The 27,031-nt window shown below is 41.3% G+C and overlaps 1 protein-coding gene across 1 annotated transcript in view; it reads left to right on the top strand.

Moving 5' to 3' along the window:
• LOC307252947 (SRSF protein kinase 3) overlaps positions 1 to 26,735 on the top strand; it is a gene marked incomplete at both ends in the record, with an annotated part of 34,341 nt that extends 7,606 nt beyond the window's left edge. Inside the window, 11 exons of the mRNA XM_080030769.1 lie at positions 20,077 to 20,174; positions 21,247 to 21,355; positions 22,160 to 22,247; positions 22,516 to 22,603; positions 22,801 to 22,907; positions 23,610 to 23,766; positions 24,382 to 24,458; positions 24,848 to 24,955; positions 25,515 to 25,584; positions 25,753 to 25,842; positions 26,551 to 26,735. Of these exons, the coding sequence (XP_079886895.1) occupies positions 20,077 to 20,174; positions 21,247 to 21,355; positions 22,160 to 22,247; positions 22,516 to 22,603; positions 22,801 to 22,907; positions 23,610 to 23,766; positions 24,382 to 24,458; positions 24,848 to 24,955; positions 25,515 to 25,584; positions 25,753 to 25,842; positions 26,551 to 26,735 (1,177 nt within the window). The remainder of the gene's footprint in view (positions 1 to 20,076; positions 20,175 to 21,246; positions 21,356 to 22,159; positions 22,248 to 22,515; positions 22,604 to 22,800; positions 22,908 to 23,609; positions 23,767 to 24,381; positions 24,459 to 24,847; positions 24,956 to 25,514; positions 25,585 to 25,752; positions 25,843 to 26,550) is intronic.
• Positions 26,736 to 27,031: the final 296 nt, after the last annotated feature.

Here is a 27,031-nt window from a genome sequence, read left to right as displayed (position 1 = left end):
CTTTGATCTTGAAAAGAAAGGGGTGTGGGTGTGGGTGTGTGTGTGTGTGTGTGTGTGTGTGTGTGTGTGTGTGTGTGTGTGTGTGTGTGTGTGTGTGTGTTGGAAGGGAGGGGGGGTGCAGAGCCAATAAGAATGTCCCCTGAGCTCTCAGGACACCTGGGATCATCAATGATTGATCAAACTGGAGGATTTAACCAAGAAGTGGGTAAAAAAAAGTACAAAAGGAGCTGTGTGTGTGTGTGTGTGTGTGTGTGTGTGTGTGTGTGTGTGTGTGTGTGTGTGTGTGTGTGTGTGTGTGTGTGTGTGTGTGTGTGTGTGTGTGTGTGTGTGTGTACAGGGGAGAGGGCAAGTCAATTATTACAATAGAAAGAACAGAATTGGATGAACAAGACATAATATTAACACAAAATTGACCATGAAATGAACAGTAACACGGACTCTATGAAAGCTCACACCCTGCTTAGAGCCAGGCTATAGGAGCTCTACAGAGACCCTGCTGCCTGAACACATGGTGATGGCTGTGCTCAGTCCAGCGAAAGATCAACAGAGTCTTAAACTGATCCACAATGACCGGTACTTAATTACACACACACACACACACACACACACACACACACACACACACACACACACACACACACACACACACACACACACACACACACACACACACACACACACACACACACACACACACACACACACACACACACACACACACACACACACACACACACACACACACACACACACACACACACACACACACACACACACACACACACACACACACACACACACACACACACACACACACACACACACACACGTGACATGACGGTGTCGGTGTATAGGCTATGCTGCCATCGAGAAAAGGAAACAATATTATTTTTTACGCTGTTCAAAAATGCCTGAACTCCAACAACAACTAGACCCTGGTGACCCCGAGGTCCAGTTGTCCACACATAAAGGTGAAACATGTTTTTTTTTTCCTTCTTGGTAGTTGGCTCTCGGGTGAAGCAGATTGGCTCCGAGGGGTTGCCTGCCCTTTGTTGCTCAATCTTTGAATACAGACTTGAATCCACTGCCTGTGTCAGTAGAACTGCTGCTCAGAAATGCATTATTAATGAGGGTAGTCTGACTGATGCTTGGGATTAATTACAGTAGCTTTGGAAGAAGACCCACCACAGCCCCCCCCCCCTACCCCAGCCCACCCCATCCCTTTATTTGCCTTTTTTTCTGAACCAAACCAAGCCACCCTTATTGTTCTTTTCATTTAGGATCAGAATAAAACTGTCCTGATACCCACAACCACAAAGCAGATGTAAATTATTAATTCTTCTCACACTCTTTTTTTTCAAAATTTCTCAGAGCTGTACACTACAGTGCTGTTGTCACCTGCTTAGTCACACTGAGAAAAGCTGACAGGCTAAAAGCGTCTTCGCCATCGCCCATTGGCATCCAATTTTGTCTATAGACACTCATTTACAAGAGCAGCACAACAACACGTGTGTGTGTGTGGGGGGGAGGGGGTTTTAAGTAATATGAAAAATGAATATTGTATATTAAAGCAACTAACTATGCGAACCAACTGCGCAATGCTATACATCAGGTGCTCACTAGTTGTGAATTTCAGTTCCTCCTCTTCAAACTTTATCACAGCTTAGTCATTTGTGGTAATTTTCTCCTTACAATTATGACTTTGTTTGAGTCTGTCATTCCAAATGCTCTATTTGGTACCCACCTCAAACACATACATTTACATTTACAGGCAATAAATGAATAAACAAAGGAGAAAAAAAACAGGACTGTCTCACAACCGCAAACCACTGTGCAATTCAATGCGTCATCAAGAATGAAATCAATATTAAAAAAAATATTAGCATACAAGATTGTAGGTTATCTTAATTATGTATAATTCTGAATAGTCATTTGGCTGTTGGTCACACTATACAATCAACATTGGCATCTATTCTGTCAGGGTTTGTCATTAGTATTTTAAATTTAAAAATCCTTGATCCTCCTAGTAAACTTTGTTCAGCTCTATTGTTGTCCAAATTGATTAGAAACACATTAATTAATCCAAACTGTTGCTCAAGCTGACATGATCCATCTTTTTCATGAACATAATAGGCAACGTGGTTTATTTGTGTATCTGTCCCACATACACCATTCTGGTGCTATATATCCAGTACACTCACTAATGTGTGTTAATCCAAGGCTGAAACTAGTCCCCAACCAAATGCACTATTTACTCCTGTATGAACTCTTTTTAGAAAAAATTTAATTACATGTGTGACCTTTTTTTTGTTTTCGGGTAGGGCTAACATCGTCCGGGCCTTTTTCATGGGATCTGTGTCTAGAATACGAAAAATAACAGCATAATGCCAGCATTGTCCTTTTTAGGTACTTAACCATTTCTTTCAAATGCATCATTCTAAACCCATTCATTTTGCTGTCAGACAGCTGACATGATTGAGGTACAATCATTTTTCCCCGCTAAATTTGCAACAACAAAATCAAGGCCTCGACAATAGCTTGATGACTGGGGGTGATCACCATATGAATGTGGCAGATCCTCTCCATCCACCTTCATTCATCAGTCCACACACACACAAAAAAATGCTCATTGTCACTGGGTTGTTGTTGCTTTCAATTAGTGGAGCTAACATCTGACATCATGGCTAGAGGAGGCTGTATTGATTGGACTGAAGGCTATAGAAATGCATGTGTCAAGGGCAACTGGGGTCAAACTGTGTGGACCCCAGGAAAAGAAAAGATGGAGAGAATGTAGTGACAGGAGGGAGGGGAGAGCGAGGCAGACGGACAAGGCCATGAGACACGAGGGGGGTGAGGAAGAAGATCCATTTAGATGGGACACAAAGCCTGGTGTAGGCCATGGTGTGTGTATGTGTGTATGTGTGTGTGTGTGTGTATGTGTGTATGTGAGTGTGTGTGTGTATGTGTGTATGTGAGTGTGTGTGTGTATATGTGAGTGTGTGTGTATGTGTGTGGAGGGGTGGGGGGGGAGGGGGAGAGGCCGGGTACTGTGAGTGGAAAACCAGTTAGACATTCAAAGAGTTAAAGTTAAAGATTGTTTGGCCAGTGTGTGCGTGTGTGATCTTGTTAGGGGGCTGATTCAGCAGCTGGACAAACAGACTTGATCCGACTACTGTTCAACAAATGGAGACCACTGCAGCTTTGGAACACACACACACCCACAGAAAAATAGACACACCGCACCCACACACACACAAACACACACCCACCCACCCACACCCACTAACACTGACAGCAGCTTCTGGTGGGTTTCTCATATTGCACACACCCACTTCCATGTGAAAGCATGATGTTCCAACAATAAGCATGATGGTGGGGCTGAACCTGCTGGGAGGTATTACTTGTGGGAACATAGAACAACAGAAGGGGTGGGGGGGGGGGCAGCCCACCTGGAGATGGATGAACAGACAGCAGCTACCATCTGTCTAGAGGAGGGCACCGTGTAGTCAAGCTAAATAAATGTCTCTGCGACAATGAACTTCAGAGACAGTAGCTAGCCTCACCAGCTAACAACACTTCTTAAGCCCCTTAATAAACATGCTGTCAATAGTTATCTGCATTAATATGTAGTTCAGTCATTACCATGTAACTAAAATAGAAATTAATAACATTCAAATTAATTAAAATATTGAAATAATGCCATCCCCATTGCTTGCAAACTTACAGAGAGGTTAAACAAAGTTGTGTATTGTGCTATACTGGCATACATAGGCATGGCAGCTGTATACAGTATAGATCCAGGGAGGTTCTCTCATTTCATCATGCAAACGACCTCATAGACATTCATCAAGTCGTGAATTTTAAAAGGGTTTGATGATTCCAGCTTGGAAATAAGCAAAACACAGGGAAAAAAAGAGATTTAGGATGGGAGTAGAAACATGCAGTTGCAAAGGGCCCATTATTTTGTAAGGAAAATAGACGACTGTGTGACTATTGGATGGTAATAATCTGTGATATCTGAGACGTCTCTACATGGCAAAGTCACAGGAAAATGATTTGAATCTACATCTGAATCTGAAACTTACTTTTAAAGAGGTGAAAACTATTTATCGAAAATGTTTCAATTGCTGAACACTGCAGCCCACAAGGTACCTGACATTTTCTTATCCTCAGGACTTGATATGATTGACATAAGAAAACAGAAAGATTATCCACACATTCAGGACTATAATTATCTGGCCACTGTGTGTGGGCAGCCCCTGTGTTGTAACCACTCTGAAAATCTTGTAGACTATAGTCTGTTTGCTTAGCTCCCCAGAATACAGCCAGACCACTCCTTCTAATACATGTGGAAAATCTAAACAAAAGGACCAGACATTCATATCTCACTTACGTTAAAGAGGAAATCAAATATCTGCTGTTTTGTAGCATATTCACTGAATCTAGTTCATATTGCATTTGAAGGTGAAGGAGAGTTGTAGGCAGATGTTAAAGCCAGACGTAAAATCACTTTGACGTGGCCAAGCTTCTGTCAGTTCAACACCCATTGTCCTTCATAGCTTTGTAGCATATTGTGAAAATGCTAAATGCACTGACGTTCACTAAATCACCAACTGGCTGGAATGAAGCTTCTCTGGGTTAAAAGTAGGCAGACAATGGCACAATGTTCTCTCAGGATATGTTTGCGTGCCATCATTGGAATGCCTCTTAAAAACAAAAGCAAAATGTTGGTTTCCTTTTGCAAAATAATACTTATTGATTGTTACAAGAAATACATTGGTGAACCAGAATAAGGCACACACATCACTGATCTTATAAAGATGCAATTCAGAAGAGCTAGTTGTTTTTACATGGTTTTTGCAGCATATAACTACAGTACTGACCTACTGGAGACATGAACCAATCCATCCTCATAATATTACAGTAATAATACACTTTCCACAGGGATTCTGGGCTACTCATGTCAATAGTCTTGGCCTTGACGTTAATAAGCAGGCATGTTTTCTATTGTGGCTCGCTGCCAAGTGGATCATAGAAAATGAGGCGGAGGTTTGGACTGACGTGGGTCAAACAAACCATCTAAATGATTTCCTCCTCGTTCTATACATGCAGCTGCTGTATTTGGAACGCACACGGGAAATCAGTTTTTTTTCTCTGCTAGCCTTTACTAAATGATACAGGAGTACAGCATGCCTCTCCTCCGCTCTGTGAATCTAATAAAAAAAACAGTGAGCGAGTTGGAGTGTGCCAGTGAAGTATCTATCCGTCAGTTCCTGTGAGCCAGAGAACAGGGTAATTTAAAGCCACTTTTCAAGGTTCAATACCAAGCTTCCGGATAAATCCTTACATAGAATGAGATCAGCATTTCCTGTTGAGATATTGGTCATCAGCAGTAAGTGTGATGCCAACATTTTACAGCGCGACTCAACAAAATGCATCATACTGAGCCACTATATGGATTATACCATTACCATTTTATATTTTATTAATTTATACATTTTAGATGGTGAAGAAAGGGGGACCTGGCTTCCTTTTAAACAATCGAGGAAAATGTATTGTCATCATCAAACACTTTTTTTCTGTGTTTGCTTGCCATTAGGGCTGCACAATACAGTATATTGGACATTTATCGCAATAAACGTATCGCAAAGACTGCTTGAACTGCAAAAAATGCAAGCCTATTCCATGTGCCATGCCTTCCCGCTCTGCATGTCAATACATTTGGCCAATCAGACGAGGCTCGTACTGCTCTAAATTATGAAACAGCAATTTTAGATTGTTTCTTGCATTCTATAGTTTGATAGGTGAAAAATGCAGCTTAGAGTATCCCAATGAATTGGTGTTGCCAAAAAGAACTATCGTGTGGGTTGCTTTAAATACGTTTAAATGAAGCAGTAGTCCGCTGGGTCTGCCCTACAGAGGGAGTGGACTTCATACTCGCCTTGGATGTGTTATGGTTTAATCTTCAACCTTATTACTTTCCTTCAGCTTTTCATTAGTCAGCGGGAGACTTTAAGCGCATTTGACTTTTACCAACATCACGACATAACAATCTCAAGTACATAGTGAGCGAGCTGATTCCACTGATCAAACCCTACCAGAATTCTCTTCAAATACAACTGCATCAAGGAATAAACCTTGTGAAGACAAAAAAGAAGCACAGAAGATTGAAGTCCCATGTTATAAGAAGAAAGAGAAAAAGTATTGTATTCATTCCCAGGCAACATGGTTAAGAAGGGACTCAAGACTTAACTATGTCTCTCTGTACAATCAACACTTCCATGGGTCATATTAAAACGCCTGGGACTGTTTAAAAACAGACAAAGTATATGCAGACGATATGGATCCCAGATAATCAATCAAACAGAGAGACCTGGACAGATGTGGCCCTCTAGAAAGAGATTCTTCTCAGTGGATCCCCAATTCTCTTGAGTAGCCTAAGGGGATTTAACCCCATCCACTCTGCGGGATCTAAACTGACACTGTGCGAATCCCCTTTCACTGCTGATACACCCCTGATGATCAGATGAACCCCCAGAATAACAGTATAAGCCCCTGCAGACAATAGGAGAAGAAAGCTGACTGAGCAGTATAGCCTCTGGACCTGCTTTCCGTGTGTAAAACACAAGTTGAATTTCCAATCCATTAGTTCGATTGACAGCAAAGTAAAGTAGATGAGCTGGGTTCGGTTGATCAATCAATACCCAGAATGTTATCTTCTTGACAATTGTGCAAATGACATTGATCATTCATTGACCACTGCTGATTCTCAGTCCTTGTTAGCAGAATAAATTCATTAATGTCTAGTCTTGAAGGGGGGCGATCGTGGTGAAGTGGTTATTGCCCCCCCCCCCTCCCCTAAACTAACAATGAAACAAATGTCGGAGGTGGTGTGGCTCTCAGGATTATATTTCAATAATACTTACAGTTGTCAGTGGCACCAGAGCACACCATAACCCCACAAGCAATTGCAGTGGCATTTCTTCAAGAAAGGGAATGCTCCACCTGTGAGTCGGTCAGATCCTTAGCATAGCTCTACGGGGTCCAAAGGCAACTGTCCATGGGGCCTGGGGCTGGGTGTCAGGGCCAGCAGCTTATAGGGGCAAGAGGGTTTATGTTTCTGGCAACTGGGCCACATAGCAAACTGTCCACCAGTCCAGTCCCCAAGGGCTCAAATATCTGGACAGTGGAGAAAATAATAGAATGGGAACTCATATTCCAATTGACAAATGGTTAATCATCTGGATAGGATTACAGCGTCGCAAATCAATCCAGACCCTGGTCACCACCATACACAAGTTTGAAGCGAGCTACAACATTACTACCACTTCAAGAGATTCCCCCATAGACTGAGGAAGCAATTTACAGAAGGGCAGCTGGGGGGGTTAAGGTTTTGTCTGCAGGCAGCAGGCTGAGCTGAGGCTCTCCAGGGAGCTGGGTAAAGAGACAGGGGCTGGTGGCATGGCACACAACTGTCCCACGGCTGAGGGCTCCTTGGGAACAATAAAAACCACACCCTCTGGGTTTAATATGGCATGCCTTCCTCCGACCTAATGTAAGCAGATTTTTCATGAAGGATCATCTTGCTGTATTACATGCATACTTAAACAATCCACAGTGACCTTTCTTGCTGATGTAATTAAATTATATATTTGACCAGGCACATGCACAGATGTGACCCTAACAGGGGGTTTAAGCCCAGCCCTTGTGCCCCCAGAGTCCAAAATTGCCCTTAATAAAAAAGTATTTATCTTATTATTCTACAGAAATGTATAGTAGTATCTACGAAAAACACGCCTTATCAATTTAGAAACTACTCCACATGCTCCGCCATTCAAATTAACTTTGTACCTTGTCCTGACTTGTCATGAAAAGCACGCATGCTCTAGCCCCACCCCAGTTCAGTTATAGTAAATTATATCACTCAGGTATAGGAACTGTTTTAATTATGAAGCCAGCCAAAACAACACTGATAACATCTGTTAAAGAAACAATCGATTAGGTCAGTAGGACTCGTTTGTAGTTTCCTCATTACCATCTGTAGTCCAGAAATATACAGTATATATGCCATGTTATGAACAACGTTTGTGATTATGGATGCATGATTACCTAATCTCAAGGCAACATTGGAATGGGCTACAACGCGAATACAAGCCCTAAGTGACCTTGGGGTACCTTTAAACACATGACACTAATACTCAGTCATATCATTCCAGCTGTGAACACTGCCAAATGTGTAAGATGGTGCAAAGTCAGAAGCAGCTCTGCTGAGGTGGGTCTTCTGGCGTCTGATGGGCAACCTTAACTGACTGATGTAACTTCACTATTAGCCCAGAATTTATACAAATATGTACTCTTAACTTTGAAGAACTATTTTGTAACCATATGGTGGATCAAAAGTTATCTATCATGATACATCTGTGTATGCTTTTTATGACTAATGTCTTCCAATCCTGCACCTCTGTTTTAAAGTGTGTGTGGTGAACAAGATGAGAGGATGGAGGGGATTACCATCTTAGTACAGCCGAAAGAAGCTTGCTGCTAATGAAAAAAAGAAGTATTTATATATTTATTTATTAGTTCTGCCAATCTTAGCCACACTCTCTTGAGGGCTAGTACCCAGCAGATAGCGAGCGCATCTGAACCAGGGTCCACCATGATTTGTGAGGAATCTTTACTTTGCTTCTAAAAAATGATAAAGCAGTAAAGTCACAGTGGAGGAGAGGAAGATATGGGTTTAGGATTTGGGCACAATGCCATTGAGACGCCTGTGGCTACAGTAGAGGCCCCAGCAAGTGTTGTCTGCAGAATCTCCCACACCCCGTGGCAGGCAGCACAAATACAGCCCAGGCAAGAATGTAACATGAGGGACCCCCACCAGCTGTTGCAGTGACTGATACGGGGCACGCCCAAAAATACTTCAATCGTCAAAATCTGGCATGCACATTCTCTCTCTCTCTCTAGCATACTACACTTCCTCACCTAATATCAACATTGGTCAGGCTCTTGACTGCACTACACAATGTCTTTTAAGATGTCCTTTCTGCTGGTTATAAGGTAAAGTTAATCATTATAGAGAGGGGGTGCTCGTGGTGTATTGATAAGAGGTCAGATCCCATTTTGTTCATCCTGTCAATACTGTACAATGTGTGGCACTAGGGGCGCCTTTAGCTCAGTTGGTAAGGCGTCCCCCTCCCGGGCCGGGCCCAGCAGCAGAACCGGGTTCGATTCCCACCCGCGGTCGTTCTCTGCATGTCACTCCCCTCTCTGCCCCATTTCACCTCTGTCTCTCTACACTATCAATAAAGCATAAAAATGCCCAAAAAATATCTTAAAAAAAAACAAAAAAAACAAAACAATGTGTGGCACCTGAGATGAACAGCGCTTTAAACACTCCTCTCCCTTTATTGCCCCTGACTCATTTCCACTTCTCACGCAGTTGAAAGGCAGACTACTTAACCCTAGTACAGTGTGCCCGACACTTGACACCTATAAATCATAACACGGGGTGCCCGCTGCATTCTATGCCCAGCAGTGTTACTTTTTATGGTTCACAGAAAAAGGGGCTGCAAAATGGGCTCGTTTCAGCTGCCGAGCATCTCTATTCAATGGGCCAGCTGCATCTGAAGTGGCCTTTCGACCCATTCCTCTGTGTGTGTGTGTGTGTGTGTGTGCGTGTGTGTGTCGCAGAGGTTTCGAGGTCCGGATGGTAACCTAAGCACTTCCTGTATGTATGCCACCTAATGAGAAGAATCACCCAACAGTTTGATTTCAAAAGCTGGATGCTGCATGTCCATCACTAGCCTACTGTTATGGATTATGAGGCAGACATGTTCTGGATATATGGAGAGCACTGGAACTGGTTATCAGGAATATGACGTCATACTTCAATACATAATACTGTTAGTTACATTATTAATGTAGAGTGTGTTAAGACATACATACAGCTTTATACTTTTTTTCTCTGCCTCCTTATCAGTTAATAAAGGTGTGTGTCTGACTTTATTATGTTAATCATCCAAATGCTCTTGTAACAGAAGTGCTTCAGCCATAATTATTGGGGAAACTATACTTGGGATTTTTCTTGCAGATATTGGCTCCCCTTTTTTAACAAACTTGCGTGGAAACTGGAGCAGATTCTGGCGCAAATACCTTACGCCAGGTATCGCGTGGGATTTATCAAACAGTCTTATCTCGCCAATCTCGGCGTACGCCAGGCCATTATTGATAAATGAGGTGGCTGAAAACAATCGTTATTTGAATATCACGCCCCTATATTTTCTCAGTTTAGAGGCCTCGCCCAGAGGTTTTACGACATGGATATGCGCATTATGGCACAGAAAAGGAACTTCTCTGAAGTAGAAATTGACAGAATAACAGAAAAAGTTGAAAAAAAAATAGTTTCATTTCGGAGCATTACAAGCGGCATTAAAGAACGACAGAAGGCAGCAGTTAGGAAGGAAATAACTGCTGTGGTCAACAGCGCTGGTGTTGACAAACGATCTTCAGCTGAGGATTTTGCATTTGAGGTTTACATCGCTCAAATGCTATAAAAAAGCATATACAATTATGTCGCCATTTCTTTACATGGATGAAGAAAAAGTGGTCTGACTCAAAAATCGCCACTAAAAAACCTGTAAGCTGCACAAGCCGACCCGGCATCGATCAGCTGTGAGAGCGCCCACCGTCCTGCTCCACCAGCGGATCGGAAAAACAAGCCGAAACGTGCCGGTTAATGGTGGAAATAAATCGCTCGCTTTAGCGATCAATGACACATTAAAAGAAGAACTAAAATCTCAAAAGTGCGTCATATAAATAGAATGTTAAGCTGAATGTTGTGCCGTGTATTTTTGTTATCATAAAGAGCAGCGTAGTACTTGCATACCCTACATATGTTATACTTAGGCTAACATTTTGAATGAATGCAGCCCCCGTGCCTCAGTGTCCCCCCAGCTGCTCCAAGTCGGAGATAACTGCCCTTACGCAGTCCCATGCAGCGCTCCTAAGTGGCCCGTGTGCGCACTATTGAATCAGTGCTCCTACTCAGTTGAACACCATAAGCTGCACATTTTTAAGTGATTACTATCTTTATTTCGGTCTGAGCAAACACTGAATTTGTATTATCTTCTAATAATTGTCCAACAAAGTCATCGGCTACCCTGCACAGCCTGCACTGCGAGTCCATGCTGTTTACAAACTTGCGTACACGAGCTGAGAGCTGGCGTGGGATTTGAGCGTACCCTACGCTCACGTCCAAATTGATAAATGCAGAGGTTTGCGTGGAAATGTGCGTACACCCACTTTTCTGGTCTACGCACGGTTGATAAATGAGGGCCATTGTGATTAAATTTGCGATATAATATTTTCCCTGTGTCAAGGTTAATAGATCAAGTGTCTTTAGCATGGTAGTGTAGTGTGTGATGTTGTTGGTTATCTTGTTGACAATCTGTAATCTCAAACCCCAATCCTCCTTTTCACGTGTTTGTTGGTGGATGTAGACACGGTCACCTTGGGCAATTTCTATACTCTGCTTAATGTAGATCCTAAATCACAACCTTTGGGACTTGCAAATTGCATTGATTCAAAACATGATTTCAATATGCCGTTCAGCCCAAGTAAAGACACTGTATGGATGATTAATATTGGTTTAAAAACATACCTCTCCATATCTTTATACATTCCATAAGTATTCAGTATTATTTACTGATGCTGTATTTATTTATTTATTTATTTATATCTGTGAAGAATCTTAACTTTTCTGCACACTAACTCCAGTCTCTGTGATGCCATTACCACGCACACTTCCATTCATCCCCCACAGTCAAGTGTGGGTAATGTGATAGCACTCCTCTGGAACAGACTCTTAAGCAAGCAGATGGCCAACTATTCAAACCTGTCTGGATGCTGTGGGACCCCGAGCAAAAGCAGAGACTGAAGTTCTACCTCAACACCAAAGCATATTTACAAAAGGTTTGTACCCGAAATGTCCTCTCACTCATTGGAGCCTCTTCAAATCGGTTTGAAAACCTCATCTCGACCAGCACTGACGGCTTCACAATAAGAGCAGGAGAACAGTTGGAAGGAAAGTGATATTTGGAGATGTTTTGAATTTGACCAATTTCTAGGTTGTCTAATTTTACAAGATAAAAACCAGCAGCTGTTTAAATAAGGGAACCAGCTGTCAAACGTAAAGGTCACATATTATGCTCATTTGCAAATTTAAAATTTGGTTTTCTACTGATGTAGGTTCCAAAAAGACAACTTTATATTTCTCACAGAGCCATATTGCTGAAAATTCTCTTTTCAGCCTTTGTCTTAAACACTTTGTTTTAGAGCTCTCTTTAAGCCCCGCCTTCTAAAAAGCTCCAATTGGCCCTGCATCTTACTACCTGTGATGACACAGGTGGAGGTGGTTTCAAGTTAGGTTGGCCATAAGGGGTGTGGCTCCTCCCTTATGACATCATAAGGGGGAGATAAATCTGACTGCTTTGTCAGGTGCACCACACGGACTAAAAGCAAAGGCTCACCTTGTCTCTGAACAGCTGAGATGAATTGGCACTTGACTCAAAACTAACACACACACGCACGCACGCACACACACACGCGCGCACACACACACACACACACACACACACACACACACACACACACACACACACACACACACACACACACACACACACACACACACACACACACACACACACACACACACACACACACACACACACACACACACACACACACACACACACACACACACACACACACACACACACACACACACACACACAAAAAGCATGTCAACTGTTCCCTACTTCTGGGCCTAAGAGGGAGTCTGAACGACCTGCAACACTTTGCCTCCAAATGTAGGCCTACAGCAATTAAAGGGAAGCGGGAGGAACAAACGGTGTGTCCATCGATGACAGAAATTCCATTAAAGAAACCAAGTGAAGTTCAATGAACACTGTCAAAGCAGTTTACTTCTGTCTTTCTAAAATGATCAACTGTGTGTGTGTGTCCAGCAGAATGCTTTAGCAGGTGAACAAGGCATTTGACACATTCCTACATCAGCTGACATAAGAGTCAGTGTGTAGGATGGTGTGTGTGTGTGTGTGTGTGTGTGGCATGAAACCCAGTGCTTACTATAGTTCAAAGCAACTGTAGTGAAAAGCCTAGTGAAAAGCCTTGTCTGTGTAGCCTATGTGCTTTTGTTCAAGATTCAAGATGGTTTATTTGTCATATGCACAACAATTACAGCAGCAGTCCTTGGAAATGCAATTATTAAGTCCCAGCCTCCCTCTCAACAACGCAATATTAGAAGAAAAACACAAGTGAAGAGAGCAACACCTGAGACCCGAATAAACACAAAAGTAGCAGTTTCTGTTAAATTCTAGAACATTAGGCTATAATAACTTCAATGTCGCCTAGGTCTATATCCTGCCACTGGTTCAGCTTTGTTTGGATGTAAACTCATTTGAATGAACTTACCTGTTGGGTTGAGTGAAGTGTGTGAATCAATCAGCCGTCCATGGTGTGTCGCCTCACATCCACGCTATCCAACACAAAGTATAGTGATGCCGACCAGCTCCACAACAACAATGCTTTCAGTCACAAAGCGGCGCGGTTTAGGGATAAAAGTAAGTGCTCTACAAGTAGAAAAAAAACAAAGTCCGGCTCCAGTTAGTGTGTCTGTGGCTGAGTGTGTGTCGGTGTGTGTGTGTGTGTCCCGCTCTAAACCAGAGGCAGTCTCCGCCGGTCAGAGCCGGCCCGAGGCATAAGCGAACTAAGCGGCCGCTTAGGGCCCCCGACTGCCTGGGGGGCCCCCTCCAAAAAAAAAAAAAAAAAATAAAAATTTTTTTTTTTTTTTTTTTTTTTTAGTTTGTGTGTTTGATATTAACATCATATTGTGCAAATGTGAGTTATCATACAAAAAAAGGAATAAAATGTTTTGGTCTAGATTGGAAATGGGGCTGCCCTCAGTTGCCCATGCACTGTGTATAGTCTATAGCCTATTTCAGCCTTGTCTGTGGAAAAAAAGATACAGTAGCTGGACAACAGAGTTCTTCTGCTTAGTTCCTCACACTGCATTTAAATGCATTCACTATATTACAGAGAAATATGTCCCGTAAAAGAAAAAGAGCTCCAAGCCCAACCCAGAGGACCCTCCATAATATTTTATTTTATATTAATATATATATATTTTTTTTTAAAGATTTTTTTTTGTGCATTTTTATGCTTTATTGATAGTGCAGAGAGACAGAGGTGAAATGGGGCAGAGAGGGGAGTGACATGCAGAGAACGACCGCGGGTGGGAATCGAACCCGGGTCTGCTGCTGGGCCCGGCCCGGGAGGGGGACGCCTTACTATATTAATATTTTTATGGAAAATCCATGTGTCCTTCTTCAATAGCTTCTAATTCATCTGACCCAGTGTCTCCAAATTATTTGTTCACACAATTTCTCAGATTTAGCCTCTTAATTTTCCTCTCAAAGTGCACCAGATTCATGCATTTCACTTTAAAAAGGTTAAAAAAATCTCCCGGGGGGGCATACCCCCGGACCCCCCTAGGAGGGTCTGAATCTCGCCTGTCAAATATTTTCGCACAGCCGCACAGTGGAGGCACTAGCGGAAAACACTGGGTGTGTGAATGATATTTAACAAAGATCTATAGTTTCAGCAGCACTAACATTGGAGAGGGGCCCCCTAATCATATTTCGCTTAGGGCCCCCTGAAGGCTTGGGCCGGCTCTGCCGCCGGTGTTTGGCCGTTGAAAGCGTTCAGTGGACAGACACAGGCAGGCAGGTCTCCACATTCACCAACATTTAGTAGAACAGCTGAGACAAGACACAGCGAGGCACGCAGGGTGGGACAGGAACGCTGCTGCTGTCGCCTTCAAAATAAAACCCCTTTGGAAATAAAAGGAGTAATCATGTTGTAATTATATACAGCATATTGTATAGCATACTGGTAGCTGTTCAAATAAACCTGGCCTATTATTTCATACATTATAGGCATATATAGTTTTATATTATATATTATATTATAATTAGTAGGCCTACACTACTTTTTCTCATACTTTGTTTTTCTTTCTATTCTATATATATTTTGTAACAGAATGCTATTTCTTCTAGGCCTGTTTTACTGTATTTTCAATTGGAAAATATCTGGATAATTAGGCTATTGAATCAGTGCTGCTCTCGGTCAGCTGTCCCTAACCCATCTAAGTCTTAATTTATTTTATTTTAACAAGGTTTTTACTCAGTATAAAAAAAATTAAAGGTTTGTATCCTCACGTGGTCGTTCTAAAAAAAAGGAATAATAATAATAGAAAACCTTTATTTTGAAAATGCTCCTCGGACAGGCTGCTTTGTCTCTGCAGACTTGACACCGGGCTGGATCGACTCGTCGCAGTGTGGCCAGTTATTACAGTTCCCCTGAATGTAGAAACATGAACGCAATTAAAAGTTATTGAAATATAGAAATGGCGTTCTTTCTTATAGTATTACATAGGCCTACATATTGAAAGTCTTTGCGTTCTGACAGGTCTACTGTTTCTGAGCAGGGCTGACAAAGGCTACACTTTTTATTTGGTTCGAATTCTGAACCAAATCAAGGCCTAATGGATACAATCGTTGGCAACGATTGTATCCATTAGGCCTTGATCTGTTGCTATAGATCTGCTGTCATATCTGGTTATTTTATTCTGTTGAGGCAGACAGTTGAAAACCTATTTCATCAACTTGCTCCAAATGGGAAATCCTTGAAGCTGAACGTGAACAATGACGATAGGCGCTCGGGACTCTCCTCCTTGCCTTGCCCTGGGCCCTGGCTATACCAGAATGACTTGTGACTGCCCTCTGCTGGTCTTCCTTCGATATATCCACCAACAATACCATGTTACTGTAAACGTGTCATAGGCTATTGTTTAGGCCATTCACCTGGATAAGTAGTCTATCTTTATTCATACACTTAGTGGCCAGTTTATCATGGACACATAGGCGCCCTAACATCTATGCAACTAAATACAGCTGTGCTGTATAATGTTAAATTTTCTATCTATCTATCTATCTATCTATCTATCTATCTATCTATCTATCTATCTATCTATCTATCTATCTATCTATCTATCTATCTATCTATCTATCTATCTATCTATCTATCTATCTATCTATCTATCTATCTATCTATCTATCTATCTATCTATCTATCTATCTATCTATCTATCTATCTATCTATCTATCTATATATCTATCTATCTATCTATCTATCTATCTATCTATCTATCTATCTATCTATCTATCTATCTGTCTATCTGTCTATCTGTCTGTCTGTCTGTCTGTCTGTCTGTCTGTCTGTCTGTGTGTCCGTCTGTCCGTCTGTCTGTCTGTCTGTCTGTCTGTCTGTCTGTTTGTCTATCTATACAGTCATAATATTAGTTATCTGTTAACTTATCTGGGCAAATTGACACAGAAAGCTAACAGCGACTCAAACACAAGTGGGAGTGAGGCCCTATTATTTCTGACGGCAAGATGTTATCCCTGATATAGGGAATCCCCCTAGAAATTGTCCGTTCTCAAATGCCAGTTTTATGATTTGTGCAGAAAAGACCTGTTACTACAGTAGATACAATGTTCATTGTGCACTTTGTCCCACATCATTTGCAAAAAATAATTGACCAACATTGTTAAAATACAGAAAACATATTGCTTTGGGCATCCATATTATATGACCGAATTTCAATGTTGTTCTCATTATTATTAAAGTGGTTGTCTACATGCAGCTGCATTCCCGCAGTGCAAGTACACCACTTTACCCATAGTGTGCTGAGCTCTATAGTGTGAATAGTTAAGAGGTTTGGGATAAGGACCTGTGATAAAGTGTCATCTGACTATGAACAGCTCTTCATGTGAGGTGGAGAGGCTCTCGCTATCTGAAAGGTGTAGGCCAAGAGTTCTCCATGTACGTCCTATCACACCCAACACCGACTGTACGCACTTCACACAGTTCCTCTCATCTCTCATCTCTCTCTCTCTCTCTCTCTCTCTCTCTCTCTCCCTTTCTCTCTTCAATGCACTCTGTCAACTGCACTTCATTACCCAGCAGCCCTTTGGTCAATAAGGCTTGCTGTAGCAGTGACTTCGTTTAAAACACTTTTTCATAGACTTGCTGTTTATGTGACGTATTTTTATCGTCTTTGTCGTTGTCTTTCTACCCTAGCACCTTTTAATCTGATTGTGTCTATTGCATCTGTCCTTTAAAGCTGCTCCATCTTCCCTTTTCTTCTCACAAATACAGTATGTGTTAATATGGATATGTGTATTGACTTGACGCATGTGTGTATTTGACTTTTTATTCTGTGTCACTTTATAAACTAATGTTTTTAAAGGTGCTGTATGAATAAAGCTGTTATTATATTTATCATTATTATTTGGCCTTGTGGGACCAACCATAGACTACTGCTCAGTGTTAACAGTGCTTTTCGGATGTGGTATGTTTTATTCAGGTGGCAATATTAAGTGGTTAACACCAGGAGAGGAATGGCCAATGCCCAATATTGAAAGAAAATAAATTCCCCATGGTCCAAAGGTCATTGAGGTGAAAAATACAGCAGCTGTCACTCTCTCTCTCCTCCCTCTGTGTTTAGCCTCTGTCAACATTCCTCTCATCTTTTAGTCCCTTTGATGTCTGTCATGGCTTTCCCATAGTAGCAGACAGAGAGAAATGGAGAGAATATAATAGAGAGAGACAAACATTCAGGCCAGGACTCAAGAAGTCAAAGATAAAAAGTTCATAGTGAAGCAGGTAAAGGCCTGACAGGCAGGTTTGTTTGTTATATTTTTATTTATTTTGCATACATGTACAGAATGTTCTTTTTTATACACTCACATACATAGTACAATCACACACAAAGCTGGGCAGATCCCACAAGCCAATATAATACAATCAAATGACATACAGACAGACAGACACACACACACACACACACACACACACACACACACACACACACACACACACACACACACACACACACACACACACACACACACACACACACACACATTTTTATTGTTTTTTTCCCTTCTTAAAAGTGTTTTGGTCATTAGTCAGGTGGCTTAGTTTGTTTTAGTTTGTTTTCTTGAGTGTCTTCAGAATTACATTGATGGTAATATAGTGTTTTTAGGCTTTTAAATGAGCTGAATCTGATTTGGGCACTTTGGGCAAGGTCTGACGGTGAGTGAGTTACGAGGCTGTGGGGGTTTCCATGTTTAGCCCCCGCATAGTGCTGACTATGGTGCAGGCCCTCCCACCTCCGCTACCCCCAGCTGCTCAACTGTTTTCAAGTGGTGTGCAACATTAAAGGTGCTGCGGTTTTACTTGCCACTGCAACTGAATCTGTCTCTCTGTCTCGCTCTCTCTCTCTGTCACTCTCTTTCTCTCTCTGTCTCTCTCTCCTCACTTTATGCCAAAGATTTCACCTGTGCAGGCTTGTTACAGATATCCAGCCATTTTTAATTGAAGCTACTTGCCTGATTCCATCTTCTATTTAGCTACACAATATGCAGCGGAATCCACCTTCAGCGCACGCAACTACACATCAACATCATTTGTAAGTATATAGGCCTTTCCTTTATCTGGTGTACTGAGGGAAACATCCTCTCATTATACTTCAAACTCTGGAAACAACAGTGAAATGTAAAAAGTGCAGACGGAATGTGTTTTGAATCTGAAACACAGAAAATGCATGCGCAAACTGTTTCTTCATTTGCTGACAAGACTGCAAGTGTTTTGCTTTGGATGGAAACTGTTAACTCTGTATTGATTTTGCGTTTTACGTTGAATTCTTCCTTGATATCATGTAAATCTATATGCATAACCAAGAAAGGTTTTTGTGTTTCTGTTTGTTGGGGTGAGGCTATATACGAAACAGTTCAAATGAGGAGCTAAAGGGATGTCCAAACAACATCGAACATGATAGTAATAAACATGTATTTTGTAAGACAGATACTAGGTTATTAAACATATATAAAGGAAGCTAGATGATTTATTAACAATGCCTTATGGAGAAGAGGTAGGATTAACTCTGTTGTGGATATGAAATCCAAACGATCAAGTGTTTGACAATCCAGGCTTTCATTAAGCTTTCTATTTGAGTACAATTGTTGTTTTCAGTATGACCTTTGTTTGTTGTTGCTTCTTTTCTTACTTTAAAATAAATCAAATCAAATCAAATGCCGCTTGGCTTCTTAACATTTTTCCGTGGCCACGGCAAATGCCATCTGGAGCAGTTAAGTTTAGCGGTGGAGCGAAGCACAAATAAAGCATGCCAGCATTATTATAGACCACATCATGGAGGTGACTTAAATACTCCTTCTACTGTATATCATGTGTTCACAAGTCCTGCATGTGCATACTAAAATCATAGATTGTCAAGGTTGGAAACTGTTGAAATCCAGCACATTGGTCAGTGAATCTAAGAAGAATTTGCCATACATTTCACCAGCAAACCCTACTGCATGCCCCCCCCCCCCCCACACACACAGAAATATAACCTGTCTAAGGGCTTTTTCAAACGTGACGTGACCCAGACTCTCTAGGTATCAGGTTTGCCTGGACACATACTGCCAAATGATTTACAGCTGAGTCAGAAATAGTTCAACTTCCGATGCATGCCTGCCCACTCTCATAGCGGTGGGACAAGTTTCCATGGCAGGGTGAGACTGTGGGAAAGTCTAAAAGTAGCTAGGTTCTCCTGGATGCTCCCTGGCAACTCAACACTGACACACGCACGCACGCACACACACACACACACACACACACACACACACACACACACACACACACACACACACACACATACACACACACACACACACACACACACACGCACACACACACACACACACACACACACACACACACACACTGTATGCAGAGTATGCATGGCAGTAATATAGGATACTATTCAAGGTACATCAAGGATTCACGTGTGTGTTTGTTTGTGTGTGTGTGTGTGTGTGTGTGTGTGTGTGTGTGTGTGCGTGCGTGTGTGTGCGTGTGTGTCTGTTTCAGGAGTAAAGCTGGGTTTAGCTTGGAGGCCCTAGGATGTCACGAGCAGCTGGATCTGAAGGACAGCCAGGAGTGTGAGGACCCCAGAGAATACTGTTATGGTACGGCACAGTGTCTTAACTCACATTACCTGCAGTAAAATTGCAGTAATCGGCTGATGTCAAGGTTACTGTTTAATTCTGCAATTTCTCCTACTCTACGTTTTCTCGCTTCTTGATTAAAGGTTATCTATTATGAAAAATTAAGTTTTTTTTTAACATTAATATGCGTCCTGCACCACATGATATGCAACCATTGTATCGTGAACTTTGGGATGTCAAAGTATAAATCATTGAGTAAGGTCCCATCCTGCAGTATGTGCCTTTGGTCAATTAGAACAGTAGGTCCCGGGAACTGCCATTTTAAATTTAATTTTTTTATGGTGACTTGAAAGTGCTTCTCATGACCCTATTGGCCACACTCAACCTGTGTCCCTCTCTTTTTATACACCCTCTTTTATCTGCAGTATATTTTTCCAAACCTGCCCAATCTGACCTTGGCCCCTGTCCTCCTGTCCTTCTCTGCCAGCTGTGCATGTCTCTGATAAGCTGCTGAGTGTGTGTAAGCACAGATAGCTGACACAGTCATACATCATACACCAGCTTATATCATGTTCAGTTTTATTAGACATAGTGATTCAATTTCAAGATCGCCGACCATGTCCAAGAACTGTGTTCATGTTGGTTGAAGGGGGACTTAATTTTCCGTGTCCCGCTGGCAGTTTTCAATCTATTACTCACCATAGAAATGTTCACCTTAAGTCATTTTCCTTTGTGTAAATGTGTGTACGTGTGATGCTTTTGGCCGCCTTGTACTTTTTAAATATGTTTTTTATTTATTTTTTATTATATCCAAGGATTGTTTGGGGTGTGGGGTGGGTGGAGGTTATACATGTTAGTTGTTTGTTTGAAAAAATAAATAAAAATAAAATAAAAATTGTTTATGGAAAAGAAATGTTATGCCAGAAGTAGCTTTAGTGCTGCATTTTAGTCCTCTCTTGCCAAAGCTTTTCTAAACGCCAGATGGTAAATGTATTTGTTACGATGAAATCGCTTCACATTTCAGTCAGGAATGGCATACAAATATATCCCATAAACTGATAACTAATAGATTTAATGTGTCGTCTATCCTAAGGTGGTTTCCATCCTATCCAGATAGGTGACACTCTCAACAGCAGATACCAGGTGGTTTCAAAACTGGGCTGGGGCTATTTTGCCACTGTCTGGCTCTGTGTGGACATCAGGTAGGTGTGAATTAGGGACTGTAGAAAAAAATATCAGGATGGGGAGGGGGGTTGAATCTTATATTTTTCTTTTTGACCTAATATAACAGATTCTATGTGTTGCAACTGCACAGTACCTTGACACACTGCAAGACATTTGATGATGGTCTGAAAGCTAATCTAGATTGAAATACAACTTTTCATCCATCTCTAGAATACATTTATAAAATGTGCCTCCATGCCGCAGATGTCGGGTTTTCGTATGTACGTCTGATGAGGGGTTTCCGTCAAACATAGTTTGCACAAATGTTGACTCCCGGTCATTCTTGGAAAAGAGATATTAATTTTAAAGATTTTTACCTGGTTAAATACACAATGATGATTGACTGATTGGCTCAAAGGTCACTGTGACCATACATATTGTGAGGTCGCAGTGACCTTGTACCATATCTTATGCCTTGCGGTATTTCTATTTTTTTAATGCAAGCAAGGTAATAGAAAAATTGGACTGTGAAATATCTAAAAACTAACCAGGTTTGTTACCTAATCTGATATAACATCACTAACCTGATCAAAATCCCTGCTATGATATCATATTGTTATAAAGACATTATGAAAGCCAAATACCACAGCATTCTGACCAGTCATCTTCAGCATTGTGATAGCAACATGAGCAGCTGATCCCAGACCGGTTAAGTAGAATTAATTTCAATGTGTATGCCACTAAACCACACAGCTCTCAGTGCTTCTACAGAGGGGACCTTTTATCCTCTGTGTCCGAGCAGATCTGACCTGGTGTGTGTGTGTGTGTGTGTGTGTTGGCAGGCTGTGTCGGCGCGTGGCTGTGAAGGTGCTGAAGAGCGGAGAAAGCTTCACCCAGGCCGGGCAGGATGAACTTTCTCTCCTACGATGCGTTAGTGACCTCTTGTTTGTGTTACTACTCTCTGACTACTCTTTACATCAAATGTTATATCTCTTTATTAAGTTCTAATAATTATTTTGCATGTCAGAGGACAATGAATTCTCCTAAACCCTCCCTTCCTTGTAGAAAACTGTTCGTTCTACAATCATCTCCCTTACCATTTTTCATCAGCTACTTACTACATGATATTTACTAAAATATAAATTGCCTGTCTTCTTGCACTTCTTACGCTCCCTCCTCCTCTCCTCTTTTCAACCAGGCTGGTAGTCCAACAAGGCGTCATCCCTCTAGTTCAAGGATTGTTCAGCTGCTAGATGAGTTCAAGCTGGCTGGGATCAACGGGATCCGTATCCTTTTTTCAAGACTTGTATTTTGTTGGCATTTATACACACTCCCTTATGGAACATTGTTTTCAAGGCTTGAAAAAAGAACAGTATGATATGTTTGTCTCGATGAAGTAGGTATTACATTGCATCAAGCATCTACAACTGGGAAACCAATAGTTGTCAGACATGTTAAAGTGACCTTGACGCGTGGTGGTTAGACATGTGCCTGGTGCTGGAGCTGTTGGGGCCTGACCTGAGAAGTTGGCAGCTATGTTTTGGGAGTCCTGGACTGCCGCTGCCCTTGGTCAAACAAATACTTACTCAGGTGAAAAGACACCTCATCAGTGAACTAAGAATTTAAGATTGAACAAATGTAAATCCGAACAAATGAATCGTATACACCTTCCAAGTCTAGTTTAGCAGAACATGTCCTCCCTGTAGGAATGTCTCGTTAGCTAAGGATCAAATCTAGATGCCAAAAGTCAATTGTAAAGGTCAACATTTTGGGACAAACACTTATTTGCTTTCTCGTGGAGACTTTGGTGAAATTATCAGGTTTGTGCGCTAATATAGCTGCAGCTATGTCCAGCATTAGTCAGCATAGCCTGGCATACAGACAGTAAGCGAGGGCTTACTGCTAGCATGGCTCTGTCCAAGGTTTAAAACATTAAAAATTGAAAACCAAATTGCTCAAGCAAGTTATACAGAGCCATAGTAGGTGTATCCTGTCTTTATGCTAAGCTAAGCTAATTGGCTGTGACTTCATATTAAGCAAAGGGACCAAAAGGTGCTATTAATCTTCTCATCTAACTTTTGACAAGATAGCCTTTTTCTCTGAAATGTCAAACTACTCCCTCAGTAGGGGCATAACGTTTTCTGAGGTCTTGAAAGCTTTTAAATTAGTAAAACTGAAAACTACCTTCAGACCAGAAAACCAAGCCCATTATACCCTGATGGGAGAACATTTTAGTAGCTACTGGTTGTATGGAAGGACATATCCGCATTACTGTTTTTGTGTTCTGTCTAGGTTCTGCAGGGACTTGAATACCTTCACATCAAGTGCAAAATCATCCACACAGACATCAAGCCTGAGAACATTCTGCTGTGTGTGGAGGAGCAGTCCCACAAAGCACCAGCAGTGGGCAGCAGCTCCTCCTCTCTACTGACTGGCAAACAGGCCACAGGCACGGTTATTTGTTTCTTTTATACACACAGGGTTCAGCATATGTGTGGGCAGAGCAGATGTACTTATGTCAATGCCATGCTTCTAACACATACAGTATATACTTGTATGCTCTGTAAGGGGGTGCCGGGACCATCAGTAATTTCAAGTTGATGTCAATTTTCGTTTTCACTTCTGAATTGAAGGTAAGTGTCTATAGAACCATATGTGTACGAGTGTCAAGAAACCAGACCAAAATATATATTATTATTTTATCCAAAATGGCTACAATCTAAATAATGAATTTTTGGTTTAAAGAAAAATTGGTCCCGGTTTCGCTGACACTCAAACCAAAATTGTTGTATAGACCTTTCAATTTAGAAGTAAACGTTCGCGTCAACTTGAAATGAAAACGACAAATTACCCATACGCGCCCCCCCCCCCGCAACTGTAAACACCTAGGGCTAATTTTGTAAATGACAATAATCTAACATCTAATCAAGTAAATGTATCCTATCCAAACTATCAGAGCTGGACAAAACAAACTCTTTAGATATCGTTTTATTTTTTTATAAATCACTATTTCTTGAACAAAGGAAAACATTTTAATACGTTTTTTTCTTGTTGTTCTCTTCAGAGAAGGAGCAGGTGAACCCATTCACTTTAAAGGAAATCACAGTGAAGATTGCTGACCTGGGCAGCTCCTGCTGGGTGGTCAGTAGTTTCTCTATACTTTACATACTGCTGATTGTAAAACTCTTATTTTTTTTAGAATGTTTCTAAACTTACAGTCAGGGTCAATCCTTATATTTGGTCTGAGATAATACCTTTGGTACCATGTATATCGGGGAGTGACAATAACCAATGTCATAGAGTTGGTTTTTGGCCTCAGCATGCAGTTTCCTGTAAAAGAGCTCTTGAAGCACACTGTATAGCCTACTACCTGCTCAGCAAACAAACACATGTGCTTCTGCCTGCTGCTTCTCAAACGCATCCTTTGTTTTTTTGTTCTTTAATTGAATCTGATTGAATTTGATTCTATTTTTCGATGTGTTTTTAATCTTGATTACTCTCTCTATGTCTGTCTCTGTTTTCTGGACCAGTACAAACATTTCTGTGAGGAGATCCAGACCCGTCAGTATCGCTCCCTGGAGGTTTTACTGGGATCTAAGTACGGTCCGCCTGCTGACATCTGGAGTGTTGCCTGCATGGTGAGGGGACACACCGTCGTACAATATGATGGATGGTGATAGATGGAAAGCCGGTGGCGTATTCCCAGTTATAAGGATTCACCGTGGATACAGCTGGGCTAAATTTAATGCCAATCAATACAAAAAGTAATGGGCCAACCAAGATGACCATCCCTACAGCGGTGCCACTACCATGGCCCCAGAAAAACTGTATGATAAAAGCTGTATCAGTTTATGCAATCATTTAAAAAGTGATCTTTTAAAAACAGTCAGTTTGTAAAAATGTACAATAACTACACACTATTTAGCATTATTTAAGTATTAAGTATTAATAAATGCTTGATTCTTCATTTATAAAGCATTATTTCTACATTAGTAAACACTAGTAAGTCATTAATAAACACAGTTATAAAAGTTTTATTCTTGATTAATACACTTCAGTGTGTAAAATGATTGTATCTTCATACTTTATAAGTTATGGATTCAGCATTTATAAATGAAGTATTATATTATTTAAAAGCCAGTTATACATGATTTATCTTTCATCTCACCCTTTCATTTTTCTCTTGTGTTCTCTAAGGCGTTTGAGTTGCTCACTGGAGACTCCCTGTTTCAACCCAAAGCCAGCGACTCCATTTCCCTGGAGGAAGGTACGGTTTAGTACAGTGTGCTGCTGACAATGACACACACAGCCGCATTAAAGGAGATTACACTGTGGGGCTGCATTTTAATTGTTGATGCTGTGTATGCTATATATTGTTGTGTGCCTCATGATTGCATATGTGTGTGTGTGTTTGTTCTCTCCATTCCACCTTTAGACCACATAGCCCAGATCATGGAGCTGCTCGGCAAAATCCCGCCAGCTGTTGCCTTGACGGGGAAATACTCTGCAGATTACTTCACCCGCAGTGGTCAGTCTGAAACTTCACTTCTAGGACATATTTTGCCTAATGACATTTGGTTCAATAATAATAATTTCAAAGTTATTATGTCTGATAAAAGAGGGTTCTGTGGAAAGACTGTGAAATATAGAAATTGCCATATGCCAGAACATTAAAACACTGAGCCAATGGGTTTGTTTACACCGAGAGAAGCCACCAAGTCAAGTAGCGAGATCATTCACACAGTCATTATCAGCGTCCACATGAATATTAAAATCTCCCACTATAATTACTTTATCTCTACCAAAGGACTCAAAATGCTAGTAGGCTGGAATGATTTAACATTGATTGATTTCTTCCTTTGGTAAATGATAAACATTATGTTTTTCTTTTTTTTAACTCATATTATACGTATCATATAGTTTTACATTTTTCTCCCAATCCCAGGCTTCACACTGACAAATAGGTAACACAGACAACAAAACCAAACACACACACAGATACATAACAACCAGCACAAAACCAAAACCTTGACATTTACATATAGAATGTGTGAAAGAAAATAAATAAAAAAACTTGAAATGCGACAAGTGATATAGAAAAATTTATAAATACACACACACACACACACACACACACACACACACACACACACACACACACACACACACACACATACACAGAAAAGGAATAAAAATCATTCATATGTCAACAAACATTTCGTTTTTCACCCAGGTGATCTGCGTTGCGTGGGTCCACTGAGGCTGTGGAGCCTCTATGACGTTCTGCTGGAGAAATACCACTTCCTGTTAGAGGAGGCTTCTGCATTCTCACACTTCCTCCTTCAAATGTTGGATTACCATCCGGGGAGGAGGGCCACGGCTACACAGTGCCTCCGCCACCCTTGGCTGACCTCATGAGAGCCGCCTGAAGACCCTGAAGGCCTCATCCCCATCTGCAGTCTGCAAAACCAGATGCTCCTCAGCACATCCACCTGGCCACTGTCTCAACGAACCAGGCAACTTTGATTTTTTTTTTATACCAGAAAGAGTATTTCAGAAGAGCTGGGACTTTAATTTTGAATTGTGAATTCTGGTGGGATGTGGTGGTATCCTTAACACCACATAGAGAATATAATGCATTATTTTCCTTTGGAGTTCCAAAAGCTTCACATTCGCTTCTCTCCTGCATATCAGTCTGGACTTTCTCCAAATCT

This window comes from Ammodytes marinus (genome assembly GCF_949987685.1).
Source record: "Ammodytes marinus genome assembly, chromosome: 7".
Classification (NCBI taxonomy): Eukaryota; Metazoa; Chordata; class Actinopteri; order Uranoscopiformes; family Ammodytidae; genus Ammodytes; species Ammodytes marinus.
This window is presented reverse-complemented; position numbering and strand designations above follow the sequence as displayed.